We start from the raw sequence: 16,451 nt of genomic DNA on the forward strand, positions 1-16,451 counted from the left end.
CCACTGATCTCCACCTACAGCAGGGACACAGGGTCAGAGCAGCTCCCTCACCTGAGCACCAGCTGGACACAGCAGCCCCCTGCCTCCTCACTGACCTGCTGCCCTCAGTGTAGCAGTCCTTGTTCAGGGAGTCCACACTCTGGGAAGCAGGAGTCACCTTCAGGTGGCAGGTGATGTAGATCTGCCAAGAGCACGAGTGGATCAAGCTACACCCAGGCCTCCATCTTGGGCTTGTAATGGACATGCTGTTTTAAGAACCTTCTGCTTTCATGGGTATCAGGATCAAGTACTCACTGAGCTCCTGGCATCCTGATAGAACCTGAAGGCATCCAGCTTCATCTGCAGCTTGGTGTCCTGGGTTCTTGGCATGAACTGCGAGCTGGAGCCTGTGGATTTGGCATCAGTCAGGCACCTGAAAGGAGAGAAGGCAGTGTAGAACTGGAGAGACGGCAGGCAGTGTTCACTAGCTCAAGCCACCCGAGGGCACACCCACCCTTTGTTCTCAATGAAGGAGTAGCTGGGGGTGGAGGTCTGGTCAGGGACCAAGGTGGCCACGCAGCTGTCCACAAAGAGCCGCAGAGGCTGGTGGTTGGCCTGGGTGACGGAGGCTTCGATGTTCAGGACGTCCCCCAGGTAGAACACATTGGAGGACCTCTGGGAGCTCCAGTCATCTGGATGAGAAGGGAACCCCAATCTCAAGCACAGATCCCATTGATCCAACTGCACTGGCTGTACAGTCACACCGTGCTTCATCTCAGGGGAGACCTACCACTCATGAGGCTCAGGGAGAAGTCCAGCAGATCCTCAGCAGACTTGGTGGAGGTGTAGGGGACCCAGGTGGGCTTCAGGGCATTGCTGCTCACATTGTGGAGCCTAGCAGACAGGAGGCAGGCGTCAGCAGGGAGTCAAGCTCCAGGCAGGCAGCCCTGCTGCTCCTCCAGGACTCACCTCATGTAGTGACACTCGATACCCACAACAGCGCCATTCGTTCTCACTATGGGGGTGTTGGCCAGCGGCTTCGGGGTGTAGTTGAGAGAGAAGCTGTACACCAGTTGCTCGTCCACGGTCTAGACAGATCACAGATCCAGTCACCCAACTGCCGAGAACCCGAAGCTGCCCAACGGCAGAACCACTTACACTCAGCACACTGCGACACGCCTGCAGCTCAGCCTCGAAGATCAGGAGCTGCGCCGCGGTGTCCTGCCGGGTGACCGCACAGTCTCCCAGGCTGAGATCCGAAGCGTTGATCAGCTGCCCGGTGCCGAACAGGTCTGTCTTGACCTGCACCACGATCGTACTCTCCCCGCACTGCGCCGACACAGCCCGGATAACCTGCTGCTTCTGCTGCCGTGGCAGCAGAGGCGAGTCCAGAAAGGCGACCCCCTTGCGCCTGATGCCGGATTGGACGTTAGCGCGGGCGCGCCATTGCGCAGCATCACACAGAACTGCGAGGAACAGCAAGGTCAACAGCCGAAAGGCAAGACCACTAGAAAAGCACATCTTGAAATGAAAACAACTCGCAAAACCACGATGCCTGCTGTTTGCGAGCTCCTTCTTTTTAAAGCCACCGAGACTTTCGCACGTGATGACGTTCAGGTTCGCGGAGTGAAGATTTTCACGAGGACCCGAACTCTGTCAGCTCACACGCAGGAGGACAGGATATTGAATAGACGGCTCATTGTTTACAGTGAATACTTACGGTTAAACACCGGGGTAAAGTTAGCTTGAAGTTCGAAAACGATTTTGGCACCCCTTCAGCGTTTTCACGACACAAGCTATTGGCTTGTGAACAGCATTCCCCTATCCCAGTGCATAGTGCCACATTAAATAGAAGCACGAGAAAAAGAGATTCAGAACGCAAAGCTGTGTCGGTCTTCTGTGTAAACAATCGGTTTGAAAATCATGGGAGCTGTTTTTAATAAGCTGCTGGGTAAAGAATATTTGAATCTTTCTGCTGTCAGTATTGTGAATATAGTTGACCCTTACCTGAATGAAAACAGGACATACAGAAAGGGTTTCAGAAATCAAGCAAAACTTTATTCCCGTGCTTACAGTCTGGGTAATTGGAGACTGCGCTGTTCTGCTTCCTATGGTGATACACGGGCTTTTCGCACGAAGCCGTATTGAGCAGTATTTCTCGCGTTGTGGACGTGTGTTCCAGTTAGTGCGTAATTACGCATCGATGAAAAACCGGAGGTTTCAAAAAAGATCATTAGCTCACTGATAGTTTGATGTAGAGGCTGTGGACATTTCCACAAGTCGTGGTCTTTAAAATGCATTTGGTTTGAAGGCGTTCTGTGCTTCCATTGCGAAGATATGGACAAAAGAATATTCGTGCGTGGTCCACAAAAGTGCTAAAAACGACAATATGAAGGCTGTTAAAACATTCACAATGTACTTGATACACAAAGCAAGTGTTTTCGTAACCCTAGGAGGTTTCGTGAAAGCGCTACAGGCGTGCCAAAATCGTTTTCGAACTTCCGGCTAACTTTCCCCCGGTCAGTTACACTAGGACACTGGCTGTATTTTGCGGTACGTACGTCTAATATTTCCTGTTAGAGCTTTTGCCTGCTGGCCACCAGATGTTGAGAATGATCTGATCAGAGGTGAACTAGTGAGAAAAGATAAGACCTGGTCCGAAAACGTCTCACTTTACATACAGTACATCATAAGATCTCATTATTGCACAAATGATTTCAATGAATTTGCCGACAATGAGATATTTCGTGGCTTTAATGTGTCCCTCTAGTGAGAAGACAAACTCGTAGTGATACAGTATTTCCTTCTCCAGATCTGTGTGCAGTGACGACACGTGTTTTGTCCCCCAGCTGAAATGTTGGTTGTGGGGACTACTGGAGTCCGTCTTCTACAGTGGAAGACACGAATGGCTTTCCATTAAGTCTCCACGATAGCACACACACACAGTCATTTGAAATCGATTTAGAGAGCTGGACTGATCTGAAGAGTGTCTATTGGGTTGGACTCCTGCCTAGTGTACATTCAGGGGGAGTTTGCATGTGCAGTTATGCTAGGAACTGGCTCATCTCCACCACTTTTATTGGAGGCGGGCTGTAGAGAACTGGGTGAAAGTCACACTCATCTTGTTCATGCACAGCACTAGTCCCCCAGTTAAATCATGGTTTAATTTTTCCTTTGACAGGTAGCTGAAGGAAAAACTAATTGTAATCAAACTAGAAATGTTTGGCTGCCTGGGTCCTGGTGTGTTGTTCTAAAGAACTAGAACAGGAGGGCATTGGCTGAACTCACTCAGAAGGGAGAGGGAGCAAGTTTGTCAACTTGCGCCCGAGGGCTGGAGAGATGAAAGAGGAATTGGTTATGAGCCCTCTAGGTATTTTTCCCCCCCAAAGTGCAGTCAATTAGAATCCAGGCCAGTCGAAGGAATATCATTAAGACCACAGACTCCAAGAAAAAGCAGTGGCCAAGAACTAGTGCAAGTACTTGTCTATGAAAGATGGAAAAACACAGCCATTGAAGAGGCTTACAGGGACATCTTCACATAGACACCGAACTACAGCACTTAATGCTGACAGAAGAGGGAAGCATACAAAACAGTACACAAGGGAGTTCAGAACAAGGCCTTTATTCATACTCCAGATTAGGCTTGGTATTCTGGATGTGAGGTCTAGATCTCCACACAGCCACCAACACCAGAGAACAGACCACAAGCACAGTGGAGGCAGCTACTACCAGCAGCCCATAGCTCAGGAACCGGGGTGCTGTGGAGAGAAGAGCTTTAGTGAGGGGTCAGACACAGGGAACAGGATCAGACACTCAGCCTCCATCCCCCTCCCTCACCTTCAGGATGGGAATCCAGCTGACCCAGAGCTGGAAGCTCAGATCCAACCAGGATCACTTCCCCACTGGACACCAGCACAGTTTCTCTGGAGGAGTCCTCTGCCACTCGAGCAACAGCTCTTCCTGCAAGAGGACAGGACAACAGCATCAGGAAAGGACACACACAGCTGACTGGCACACAACCGCCCTGTCCCCAGAGAACTCACTCCTCCTGCCACAGGTGGGCACACAGCGGTCAGTAGCAGTCGGCTGGCACACTGCTGCACTACAGTGGATGAACACCTGGAGAGAGCACAGCAAGGGTCACTGCACAGCCCAGGACCAGCCACCACCTCCTTCCCCACAAGCTGCTCCCTACCTTCTCCATCAGAGGCACCTGAGAGGCAGGATCCACAAAAGTGAACATCTGAATCATGAAGCGCTGGTAGTGCGTTGGGTACGGCAGCCCTGAGGAGCCACCCACAGGGATCAAGGTGGTCTGGTAGTTGTCACCTCCGTAGGGACACCTGCAAGGACAGCAACAGGGAGGGTGAGCCCTGCCACAAGGGGACACTACTGAGACAAGCCAGTCGGAGCCACAGGGGTCAGATTACCCAGCAACCAGAAGGCTCCAGCTGGGCTGGCTGAGAGGACTGGGAGTGGAAGTGGCCCAGCAGTCCCCCAGGGTCAGGACAATGTTGGGGTCAGTCCTGCTCAAGATGTGGACCTCCACATACACAGGATCCCGCAGCACCTTGGTCACAGGGTAGTCCAGGTCACTGTAGTAGGAGTCATACAGCTCTCCTGAGGACAAGAGCAGCAGCGGGGTTCAGCAGAAGCCCCACACACTCGGCTCACACAGCCCAAGGCCTGACAGCTACCTCTTGCAATCCTGAGCTCCACACGGAGAGGTCCTGGAGACACTGCCGGAAGGGGTGGGGAGACCGTGTAGACCACAGCCCGCACTGGAACAAGGTCATCGTCTGCATACCTGCACTGGAAGAACAGCCTGGAGAGAGAGAAGCAGGCAGTCATGGGATCCAGCAAGACCAGAGCACTCTGGGAAGCAGCAGCTGCTCACTCACTTGTAGAAACTGTCCCTTGTGATGGAGCCAGCAGGTCCCCCAATCACAGCAAATGTTGAGGACATCATGTTCTCATACACCACAGCACCACCTTCAATCTGGAGGAAGGACACATGAACAAGGTCAGGAATCAGCACAGGAACAACATCCTCAGCTGAAGGATCAAGCCCCTCACCTTCATGCTGGTGCCACAGGCACTGACTGGGAACTGGAACATGGCAAAGCCAGCAGTGGTGCCAACAGGGCCACAGGGGGCACTCCTGCCCCCCTGCAGGCTGACTGAATCCAGGCTCAGCTGAGGGCTGGTGGCATTCCTGGACACGACCACCACAAACTGGCCATCCCTGGTGCACTGGACAGTCACTGGAGGAAAGCAAGAGCTGGTAAACCAAGCCTGTTAAGCTCATCATAGAAGGCGCTCAAGAGCCAAAAACCCACCTTCATTCCCATAGTAACAGCGATTTTGGCCGGACGGATCAAAGCAGCAATTATTAGCTTCACAGTCACTTTTACTGATAGTCAAGTTACCACATGCCATCTTGTCACTGTCATTAACCAGGCACTTCTGCACCTGAGCTAAAGAACAATCCAACGATAGCAAAAACAACACAATGTACAACCCCATCCTCCCTCTGCTCATGGACTTCTCCATCGTGAAACTCGCCGAGGAACTGCAGACAAGCGGCGCTCAGCTCCTGAAATACGCGCTGCGCCCTGATTGGCTGAGGGCGGCGATTGGAGGGCTGTAGCGCGCGCACGAGGACTTCGGACACTCAGAGCGTCACCCGAGTCAGCTGATTAATCACGGAGCGTCCTGTTCGACTGGAACGAGCTATCGCGAGGGTTAGACTAATATCTCAACACGATGTGTTTGACCTCTTATTGAGTAATGAGCTGCATCTGTCCCATCAGCCGATTCAGAGAAGAACTGACGGTACAGAGGAGCGGTATAAACAGAGATGTGCAGTTTGGGATATTTTAGGTTGGTTCACTTTCTGGTTATATGCCCCCAAAAATCCGGTTTTCAGTTTTTAACTGAGAGAAATACCAATGCTGTCAACATGTTTTCGTACACCATAACATGCTGCAAGAAAAGCATTTATTTGTACATTGTGAATTGCTGGGTATAATAACACTGACCCACAGGTACTACACACTGGCTTCATCGTTGGCAGTGATATTCATGTGCAGATGTAAATAACAAAAGGGGCATACAGCTGCTCTTACAGTCATCCAAACGAGGAGTCTCTTGCATCGTCTTGGAAAAACAAGCACGCAGAGGCAGATGCATTACACTCCAAAAACATTTTGCTGGCACGTTCAAATGAGCGAGTTACGGAGATTGTGACCGAGACAGACGAGCTGTTCTGTACAGTTGCGTTTTTCTGCCTAGTGTCATTCGTGTTCTACAGTTTTTCCCTAAACACTGAAACCAGCGAAGTTTTGCACTTTCCCCCTAAAAGAGCAGAAGTCTAGCTGATAAATATGTGCCGTTAATACACTACGTTAGCGTTCACGTTTGATCAATTACAATATTTTTGCTAACACAAATATAAGCGAATGCTCTACTCAAAAACTAGTGTGGTGGACAGCAGCTTCAAATGATCAATTTCAAGTGAACGGAGCACATTTTGGTTTGAGCGATTCCGTCCACATGGAGCATCACATGTCTAGTTTGCGATTAATGTCTGTATTCACTTTTATGAGGCGCTTTAGAATAGCAGTACTTTCAGATTGTTTTAAACACAGTATTGCTAATCGGCCTTTGCCGTAAAGCCGGCGATACGGCCCTTTTGGACCGTTATGTTGAGCAAGAAAAACCAGACATTTGGCGCGTTAAACAAACACGTCGAAGAAAAGACCAAACTTCATTAAAGGGCACCGTTAATTACGGCAATAGGGAAAAGGCCATGGTGTGGTGGACTAATAATTCACGTGTTTAGATACTGTAATCTTTTCAAAGCCTAGAAACCTGGTCATCTTTAAAATGGGATTTGTGTCTAACTGACGTACAGCGCAAGTACAACACGTTTGATTTAGGATGCTGGGTACATATGCTGAAGCCTTTTACGTCGAGTTCACATACTGCTTTCCCAACGAAGTATTGGCGGTGCCCGTTTCTCCTCTTCGCGGAATAGGGGACCTTGGGAGATGCGAGAGTTGAGCAATTCAGCCATTGCCTTAAAGGCATGGAGGGGCTCTCGTTCTGGCAGCCGACATCAAAGAACTCCTGCCTGTGGCGCCGTTTTCAAACCTGTACGATCCGATACGTCACAGCTCAGGCTGCTCCCGTTTCCTGAAGAGAGCCCTGCTTTTCCCGGGAAGAACGCAGACGCTGGACTCGGTCACTCCCAGTGTATTTTTACTATTGATTTCAGTTGCTATGCTACAGTCTGGGAGAAGCAATACCGAACTGACACTTTCTACTCAACTGCTTGCTTGAGCAGCTGAGCACCCTCCGTGTGCAGAAGCAGGCATCCTAGACAGTACTGCATTCACACCCAACCCACACAACTCCCCTTAGGAAAGAAGCAGCTCCGTACAAGAGACACTTTGCAAGCCAGTTTATTCCTCATTCACAGCAAGTCAGTTCATGGGTTTGTGTTGCTTTCTCCTGTGCAGGACTGTCCCCAGCAGAGCAGCACAGACCAGCCCCACAGCAGTCACCACACCAGCCAGGATCACAGCCTCCACAGGCAGGCCTGGAAAGAAAGCACAGAGGAGCCTCAGCAAGTGGGCACTGCTACAGAGAGGGGCCAGCTGACACGACAGCACCTCCTGCCAGTACCTGTGGCTTTGTCCTCCTCTGCTCTTAGCTGGGAGCTCCGGCCTTCTGCCTCCACTGGCCTCTCAGCAACCTGCTCTTGCAGCACAAACACGGGACCCACAGTGGCATCAGCTTCCCACTCAGGAGCTGCAACAAGAGCAGGACAACTTGACCCCCACTACCCTGAGGAGATCCATGCCATGAGTGGCAGAGGAAGGGTGCCTTACCCCCTGTAGAAGCCAGGTCCCTCCTGCTCCTGCCACCCCAATACCTGGATCGTACACTTGGCACACAGCTGGAGTCACAGCAGCTGCAGACCTGGTCACTCCCATCCACTGATCTCCACCTACAGCAGGGACACAGGGTCAGAGCAGCTCCCTCACCTGAGCACCAGCTGGACACAGCAGCCCCCTGCCTCCTCACTGACCTGCTGCCCTCAGTGTAGCAGTCCTTGTTCAGGGAGTCCACACTCTGGGAAGCAGGAGTCACCTTCAGGTGGCAGGTGATGTAGATCTGCCAAGAGCACGAGTGGATCAAGCTACACCCAGGCCTCCATCTTGGGCTTGTAATGGACATGCTGTTTTAAGAACCTTCTGCTTTCATGGGTATCGGGATCAAGTACTCACTGAGCTCCTGGCATCCTGATAGAACCTGAAGGCATCCAGCTTCATCTGCAGCTTGGTGTCCTGGGTTCTTGGCATGAACTGCGAGCTGGAGCCTGTGGATTTGGCATCAGTCAGGCACCTGAAAGGAGAGAAGGCAGTGTAGAACTGGAGAGACGGCAGGCAGTGTTCACTAGCTCAAGCCACCCGAGGGCACACCCACCCTTTGTTCTCAATGAAGGAGTAGCTGGGGGTGGAGGTCTGGTCAGGGACCAAGGTGGCCACGCAGCTGTCCACAAAGAGCCGCAGAGGCTGGTGGTTGGCCTGGGTGACGGAGGCTTCGATGTTCAGGACGTCCCCCAGGTAGAACACATTGGAGGACCTCTGGGAGCTCCAGTCATCTGGATGAGAAGGGAACCCCAATCTCAAGCACAGATCCCATTGATCCAACTGCACTGGCTGTACAGTCACACCGTGCTTCATCTCAGGGGAGACCTACCACTCATGAGGCTCAGGGAGAAGTCCAGCAGATCCTCAGCAGACTTGGTGGAGGTGTAGGGGACCCAGGTGGGCTTCAGGGCATTGCTGCTCACATTGTGGAGCCTAGCAGACAGGAGGCAGGCGTCAGCAGGGAGTCAAGCTCCAGGCAGGCAGCCCTGCTGCTCCTCCAGGACTCACCTCATGTAGTGACACTCGATACCCACAACAGCGCCATTCGTTCTCACTATGGGGGTGTTGGCCAGCGGCTTCGGGGTGTAGTTGAGAGAGAAGCTGTACACCAGTTGCTCGTCCACGGTCTAGACAGATCACAGATCCAGTCACCCAACTGCCGAGAACCCGAAGCTGCCCAACGGCAGAACCACTTACACTCAGCACACTGCGACACGCCTGCAGCTCAGCCTCGAAGATCAGGAGCTGCGCCGCGGTGTCCTGCCGGGTGACCGCACAGTCTCCCAGGCTGAGATCCGAAGCGTTGATCAGCTGCCCGGTGCCGAACAGGTCTGTCTTGACCTGCACCACGATCGTACTCTCCCCGCACTGCGCCGACACAGCCCGGATAACCTGCTGCTTCTGCTGCCGTGGCAGCAGAGGCGAGTCCAGAAAGGCGACCCCCTTGCGCCTGATGCCGGATTGGACGTTAGCGCGGGCGCGCCATTGCGCAGCATCACACAGAACTGCGAGGAACAGCAAGGTCAACAGCCGAAAGGCAAGACCACTAGAAAAGCACATCTTGAAATGAAAACAACTCGCAAAACCACGATGCCTGCTGTTTGCGAGCTCCTTCTTTTTAAAGCCACCGAGACTTTCGCACGTGATGACGTTCAGGTTCGCGGAGTGAAGATTTTCACGAGGACCCGAACTCTGTCAGCTCACACGCAGGAGGACAGGATATTGAATAGACGGCTCATTGTTTACAGTGAATACTTACGGTTAAACACCGGGGTAAAGTTAGCTTGAAGTTCGAAAACGATTTTGGCACCCCTTCAGCGTTTTCACGACACAAGCTATTGGCTTGTGAACAGCATTCCCCTATCCCAGTGCATAGTGCCACATTAAATAGAAGCACGAGAAAAAGAGATTCAGAACGCAAAGCTGTGTCGGTCTTCTGTGTAAACAATCGGTTTGAAAATCATGGGAGCTGTTTTTAATAAGCTGCTGGGTAAAGAATATTTGAATCTTTCTGCTGTCAGTATTGTGAATATAGTTGACCCTTACCTGAATGAAAACAGGACATACAGAAAGGGTTTCAGAAATCAAGCAAAACTTTATTCCCGTGCTTACAGTCTGGGTAATTGGAGACTGCGCTGTTCTGCTTCCTATGGTGATATACGGGCTTTTCGCACGAAGCCGTATTGAGCAGTATTTCTCGCGTTGTGGACGTGTGTTCCAGTTAGTGCGTAATTACGCATCGATGAAAAACCGGAGGTTTCAAAAAAGATCATTAGCTCACTGATAGTTTGATGTAGAGGCTGTGGACATTTCCACAAGTCGTGGTCTTTAAAATGCATTTGGTTTGAAGGCGTTCTGTGCTTCCATTGCGAAGATATGGACAAAAGAATATTCGTGCGTGGTCCACAAAAGTGCTAAAAACGACAATATGAAGGCTGTTAAAACATTCACAATGTACTTGATACACAAAGCAAGTGTTTTCGTAACCCTAGGAGGTTTCGTGAAAGCGCTACAGGCGTGCCAAAATCGTTTTCGAACTTCCGGCTAACTTTCCCCCGGTCAGTTACACTAGGACACTGGCTGTATTTTGCGGTACGTACGTCTAATATTTCCTGTTAGAGCTTTTGCCTGCTGGCCACCAGATGTTGAGAATGATCTGATCAGAGGTGAACTAGTGAGAAAAGATAAGACCTGGTCCGAAAACGTCTCACTTTACATACAGTACATCATAAGATCTCATTATTGCACAAATGATTTCAATGAATTTGCCGACAATGAGATATTTCGTGGCTTTAATGTGTCCCTCTAGTGAGAAGACAAACTCGTAGTGATACAGTATTTCCTTCTCCAGATCTGTGTGCAGTGACGACACGTGTTTTGTCCCCCAGCTGAAATGTTGGTTGTGGGGACTACTGGAGTCCGTCTTCTACAGTGGAAGACACGAATGGCTTTCCATTAAGTCTCCACGATAGCGCACACACACTATCATTTGAAATCGATTTAGAGAGCTGGACTGATCTGAAGAGTGTCTATTGGGTTGGACTCCTGCCTAGTGTACATTCAGGGGGAGTTTGCATGTGCAGTTATGCTAGGAACTGGCTCATCTCCACCACTTTTATTGGAGGCGGGCTGTAGAGAACTGGGTGAAAGTCACACTCATCTTGTTCATGCACAGCACTAGTCCCCCAGTTAAATCATGGTTTAATTTTTCCTTTGACAGGTAGCTGAAGGAAAAACTAATTGTAATCAAACTAGAAATGTTTGGCTGCCTGGGTCCTGGTGTGTTGTTCTAAAGAACTAGAACAGGAGGGCATTGGCTGAACTCACTCAGAAGGGAGAGGGAGCAAGTTTGTCAACTTGCGCCCGAGGGCTGGAGAGATGAAAGAGGAATTGGTTATGAGCCCTCTAGGTATTTTTCCCCCCCAAAGTGCAGTCAATTAGAATCCAGGCCAGTCGAAGGAATATCATTAAGACCACAGACTCCAAGAAAAAGCAGTGGCCAAGAACTAGTGCAAGTACTTGTCTATGAAAGATGGAAAAACACAGCCATTGAAGAGGCTTACAGGGACATCTTCACATAGACACCGAACTACAGCACTTAATGCTGACAGAAGAGGGAAGCATACAAAACAGTACACAAGGGAGTTCAGAACAAGGCCTTTATTCATACTCCAGATTAGGCTTGGTATTCTGGATGTGAGGTCTAGATCTCCACACAGCCACCAACACCAGAGAACAGACCACAAGCACAGTGGAGGCAGCTACTACCACCAGCCCATAGCTCAGGAACCGGGGTGCTGTGGAGAGAAGAGCTTTAGTGAGGGGTCAGACACAGGGAACAGGATCAGACACTCAGCCTCCATCCCCCTCCCTCACCTTCAGGATGGGAATCCAGCTGACCCAGAGCTGGAAGCTCAGATCCAACCAGGATCACTTCCCCACTGGACACCAGCACAGTTTCTCTGGAGGAGTCCTCTGCCACTCGAGCAACAGCTCTTCCTGCAAGAGGACAGGACAACAGCATCAGGAAAGGACACACACAGCTGACTGGCACACAACCGCCCTGTCCCCAGAGAACTCACTCCTCCTGCCACAGGTGGGCACACAGCGGTCAGTAGCAGTCGGCTGGCACACTGCTGCACTACAGTGGATGAACACCTGGAGAGAGCACAGCAAGGGTCACTGCACAGCCCAGGACCAGCCACCACCTCCTTCCCCACAAGCTGCTCCCTACCTTCTCCATCAGAGGCACCTGAGAGGCAGGATCCACAAAAGTGAACATCTGAATCATGAAGCGCTGGTAGTGCGTTGGGTACGGCAGCCCTGAGGAGCCACCCACAGGGATCAAGGTGGTCTGGTAGTTGTCACCTCCGTAGGGACACCTGCAAGGACAGCAACAGGGAGGGTGAGCCCTGCCACAAGGGGACACTACTGAGACAAGCCAGTCGGAGCCACAGGGGTCAGATTACCCAGCAACCAGAAGGCTCCAGCTGGGCTGGCTGAGAGGACTGGGAGTGGAAGTGGCCCAGCAGTCCCCCAGGGTCAGGACAATGTTGGGGTCAGTCCTGCTCAAGATGTGGACCTCCACATACACAGGATCCCGCAGCACCTTGGTCACAGGGTAGTCCAGGTCACTGTAGTAGGAGTCATACAGCTCTCCTGAGGACAAGAGCAGCAGCGGGGTTCAGCAGAAGCCCCACACACTCGGCTCACACAGCCCAAGGCCTGACAGCTACCTCTTGCAATCCTGAGCTCCACACGGAGAGGTCCTGGAGACACTGCCGGAAGGGGTGGGGAGACCGTGTAGACCACAGCCCGCACTGGAACAAGGTCATCGTCTGCATACCTGCACTGGAAGAACAGCCTGGAGAGAGAGAAGCAGGCAGTCATGGGATCCAGCAAGACCAGAGCACTCTGGGAAGCAGCAGCTGCTCACTCACTTGTAGAAACTGTCCCTTGTGATGGAGCCAGCAGGTCCCCCAATCACAGCAAATGTTGAGGACATCATGTTCTCATACACCACAGCACCACCTTCAATCTGGAGGAAGGACACATGAACAAGGTCAGGAATCAGCACAGGAACAACATCCTCAGCTGAAGGATCAAGCCCCTCACCTTCATGCTGGTGCCACAGGCACTGACTGGGAACTGGAACATGGCAAAGCCAGCAGTGGTGCCAACAGGGCCACAGGGGGCACTCCTGCCCCCCTGCAGGCTGACTGAATCCAGGCTCAGCTGAGGGCTGGTGGCATTCCTGGACACGACCACCACAAACTGGCCATCCCTGGTGCACTGGACAGTCACTGGAGGAAAGCAAGAGCTGGTAAACCAAGCCTGTTAAGCTCATCATAGAAGGCGCTCAAGAGCCAAAAACCCACCTTCATTCCCATAGTAACAGCGATTTTGGCCGGACGGATCAAAGCAGCAATTATTAGCTTCACAGTCACTTTTACTGATAGTCAAGTTACCACATGCCATCTTGTCACTGTCATTAACCAGGCACTTCTGCACCTGAGCTAAAGAACAATCCAACGATAGCAAAAACAACACAATGTACAACCCCATCCTCCCTCTGCTCATGGACTTCTCCATCGTGAAACTCGCCGAGGAACTGCAGACAAGCGGCGCTCAGCTCCTGAAATACGCGCTGCGCCCTGATTGGCTGAGGGCGGCGATTGGAGGGCTGTAGCGCGCGCACGAGGACTTCGGACACTCAGAGCGTCACCCGAGTCAGCTGATTAATCACGGAGCGTCCTGTTCGACTGGAACGAGCTATCGCGAGGGTTAGACTAATATCTCAACACGATGTGTTTGACCCCTTATTGAGTAATGAGCTGCATCTGTCCCATCAGCCGATTCAGAGAAGAACTGACGGTACAGAGGAGCGGTATAAACAGAGATGTGCAGTTTGGGATATTTTAGGTTGGTTCACTTTCTGGTTATATGCCCCCAAAAATCCGGTTTTCAGTTTTTAACTGAGAGAAATACCAATGCTGTCAACATGTTTTCGTACACCATAACATGCTGCAAGAAAAGCATTTATTTGTACATTGTGAATTGCTGGGTATAATAACACTGACCCACAGGTACTACACACTGGCTTCATCGTTGGCAGTGATATTCATGTGCAGATGTAAATAACAAAAGGGGCATACAGCTGCTCTTACAGTCATCCAAACGAGGAGTCTCTTGCATCGTCTTGGAAAAACAAGCACGCAGAGGCAGATGCATTACACTCCAAAAACATTTTGCTGGCACGTTCAAATGAGCGAGTTACGGAGATTGTGACCGAGACAGACGAGCTGTTCTGTACAGTTGCGTTTTTCTGCCTAGTGTCATTCGTGTTCTACAGTTTTTCCCTAAACACTGAAACCAGCGAAGTTTTGCAATTTCCCCCTAAAAGAGCAGAAGTCTAGCTGATAAATATGTGCCGTTAATACACTACGTTAGCGTTCACGTTTGATCAATTACAATATTTTTGCTAACACAAATATAAGCGAATGCTCTACTCAAAAACTAGTGTGGTGGACAGCAGCTTCAAATGATCAATTTCAAGTGAACGGAGCACATTTTGGTTTGAGCGATTCCGTCCACATGGAGCATCACATGTCTAGTTTGCGATTAATGTCTGTATTCACTTTTATGAGGCGCTTTAGAATAGCAGTACTTTCAGATTGTTTTAAACACAGTATTGCTAATCGGCCTTTGCCGTAAAGCCGGCGATACGGCCCTTTTGGACCGTTATGTTGAGCAAGAAAAACCAGACATTTGGCGCGTTAAACAAACACGTCGAAGAAAAGACCAAACTTCATTAAAGGGCACCGTTAATTACGGCAATAGGGAAAAGGCCATGGTGTGGTGGACTAATAATTCACGTGTTTAGATACTGTAATCTTTTCAAAGCCTAGAAACCTGGTCATCTTTAAAATGGGATTTGTGTCTAACTGACGTACAGCGCAAGTACAACACGTTTGATTTAGGATGCTGGGTACATATGCTGAAGCCTTTTACGTCGAGTTCACATACTGCTTTCCCAACGAAGTATTGGCGGTGCCCGTTTCTCCTCTTCGCGGAATAGGGGACCTTGGGAGATGCGAGAGTTGAGCAATTCAGCCATTGCCTTAAAGGCATGGAGGGGCTCTCGTTCTGGCAGCCGACATCAAAGAACTCCTGCCTGTGGCGCCGTTTTCAAACCTGTACGATCCGATACGTCACAGCTCAGGCTGCTCCCGTTTCCTGAAGAGAGCCCTGCTTTTCCCGGGAAGAACGCAGACGCTGGACTCGGTCACTCCCAGTGTATTTTTACTATTGATTTCAGTTGCTATGCTACAGTCTGGGAGAAGCAATACCGAACTGACACTTTCTACTCAACTGCTTGCTTGAGCAGCTGAGCACCCTCCGTGTGCAGAAGCAGGCATCCTAGACAGTACTGCATTCACACCCAACCCACACAACTCCCCTTAGGAAAGAAGCAGCTCCGTACAAGAGACACTTTGCAAGCCAGTTTATTCCTCATTCACAGCAAGTCAGTTCATGGGTTTGTGTTGCTTTCTCCTGTGCAGGACTGTCCCCAGCAGAGCAGCACAGACCAGCCCCACAGCAGTCACCACACCAGCCAGGATCACAGCCTCCACAGGCAGGCCTGGAAAGAAAGCACAGAGGAGCCTCAGCAAGTGGGCACTGCTACAGAGAGGGGCCAGCTGACACGACAGCACCTCCTGCCAGTACCTGTGGCTTTGTCCTCCTCTGCTCTTAGCTGGGAGCTCCGGCCTTCTGCCTCCACTGGCCTCTCAGCAACCTGCTCTTGCAGCACAAACACGGGACCCACAGTGGCATCAGCTTCCCACTCAGGAGCTGCAACAAGAGCAGGACAACTTGACCCCCACTACCCTGAGGAGATCCATGCCATGAGTGGCAGAGGAAGGGTGCCTTACCCCCTGTAGAAGCCAGGTCCCTCCTGCTCCTGCCACCCCAATACCTGGATCGTACACTTGGCACACAGCTGGAGTCACAGCAGCTGCAGACCTGGTCACTCCCATCCACTGATCTCCACCTACAGCAGGGACACAGGGTCAGAGCAGCTCCCTCACCTGAGCACCAGCTGGACACAGCAGCCCCCTGCCTCCTCACTGACCTGCTGCCCTCAGTGTAGCAGTCCTTGTTCAGGGAGTCCACACTCTGGGAAGCAGGAGTCACCTTCAGGTGGCAGGTGATGTAGATCTGCCAAGAGCACGAGTGGATCAAGCTACACCCAGGCCTCCATCTTGGGCTTGTAATGGACATGCTTCTGCTTTCATGGGTATCAGGATCAAGTACTCACTGAGCTCCTGGCATCCTGATAGAACCTGAAGGCATCCAGCTTCATCTGCAGCTTGGTGTCCTGGGTTCTTGGCATGAACTGCGAGCTGGAGCCTGTGGATTTGGCATCAGTCAGGCACCTGAAAGGAGAGAAGGCAGTGTAGAACTGGAGAGACGGCAGGCAGTGTTCACTAGCTCAAGCCACCCGAGGGCACACCCACCCTTTGTTCTCAA

At 51.2% G+C, this 16,451-nt stretch overlaps 1 protein-coding gene and 1 pseudogene across 1 annotated transcript; both read right to left on the bottom strand.

Annotated features, from left to right (window-relative positions):
• Window positions 1–3,600: 3,600 nt before the first annotated feature.
• Window positions 3,601–7,979, bottom strand: LOC138237795 (zona pellucida sperm-binding protein 4-like; annotated as a pseudogene).
• A 3,600-nt stretch (window positions 7,980–11,579) lies between these two features.
• On the bottom strand, window positions 11,580–15,958 carry LOC138237796 (zona pellucida sperm-binding protein 4-like). Its single transcript, XM_069187636.1, has 11 exons — window positions 15,898–15,958; window positions 15,648–15,773; window positions 15,532–15,561; window positions 13,035–13,222; window positions 12,860–12,957; window positions 12,656–12,783; window positions 12,389–12,578; window positions 12,154–12,301; window positions 12,002–12,077; window positions 11,796–11,918; window positions 11,580–11,716 (listed from the first exon to the last, which is right to left on the bottom strand). The coding sequence occupies exons 1-11, from the start codon at window positions 15,956–15,958 to the stop codon at window positions 11,580–11,582; spliced, it is 1,305 nt and encodes a 434-aa protein (XP_069043737.1).
• Window positions 15,959–16,451: the final 493 nt, after the last annotated feature.

This window comes from Lepisosteus oculatus, chromosome 3 (assembly GCF_040954835.1).
Source record: "Lepisosteus oculatus isolate fLepOcu1 chromosome 3, fLepOcu1.hap2, whole genome shotgun sequence".
Classification (NCBI taxonomy): Eukaryota; Metazoa; Chordata; class Actinopteri; order Semionotiformes; family Lepisosteidae; genus Lepisosteus; species Lepisosteus oculatus.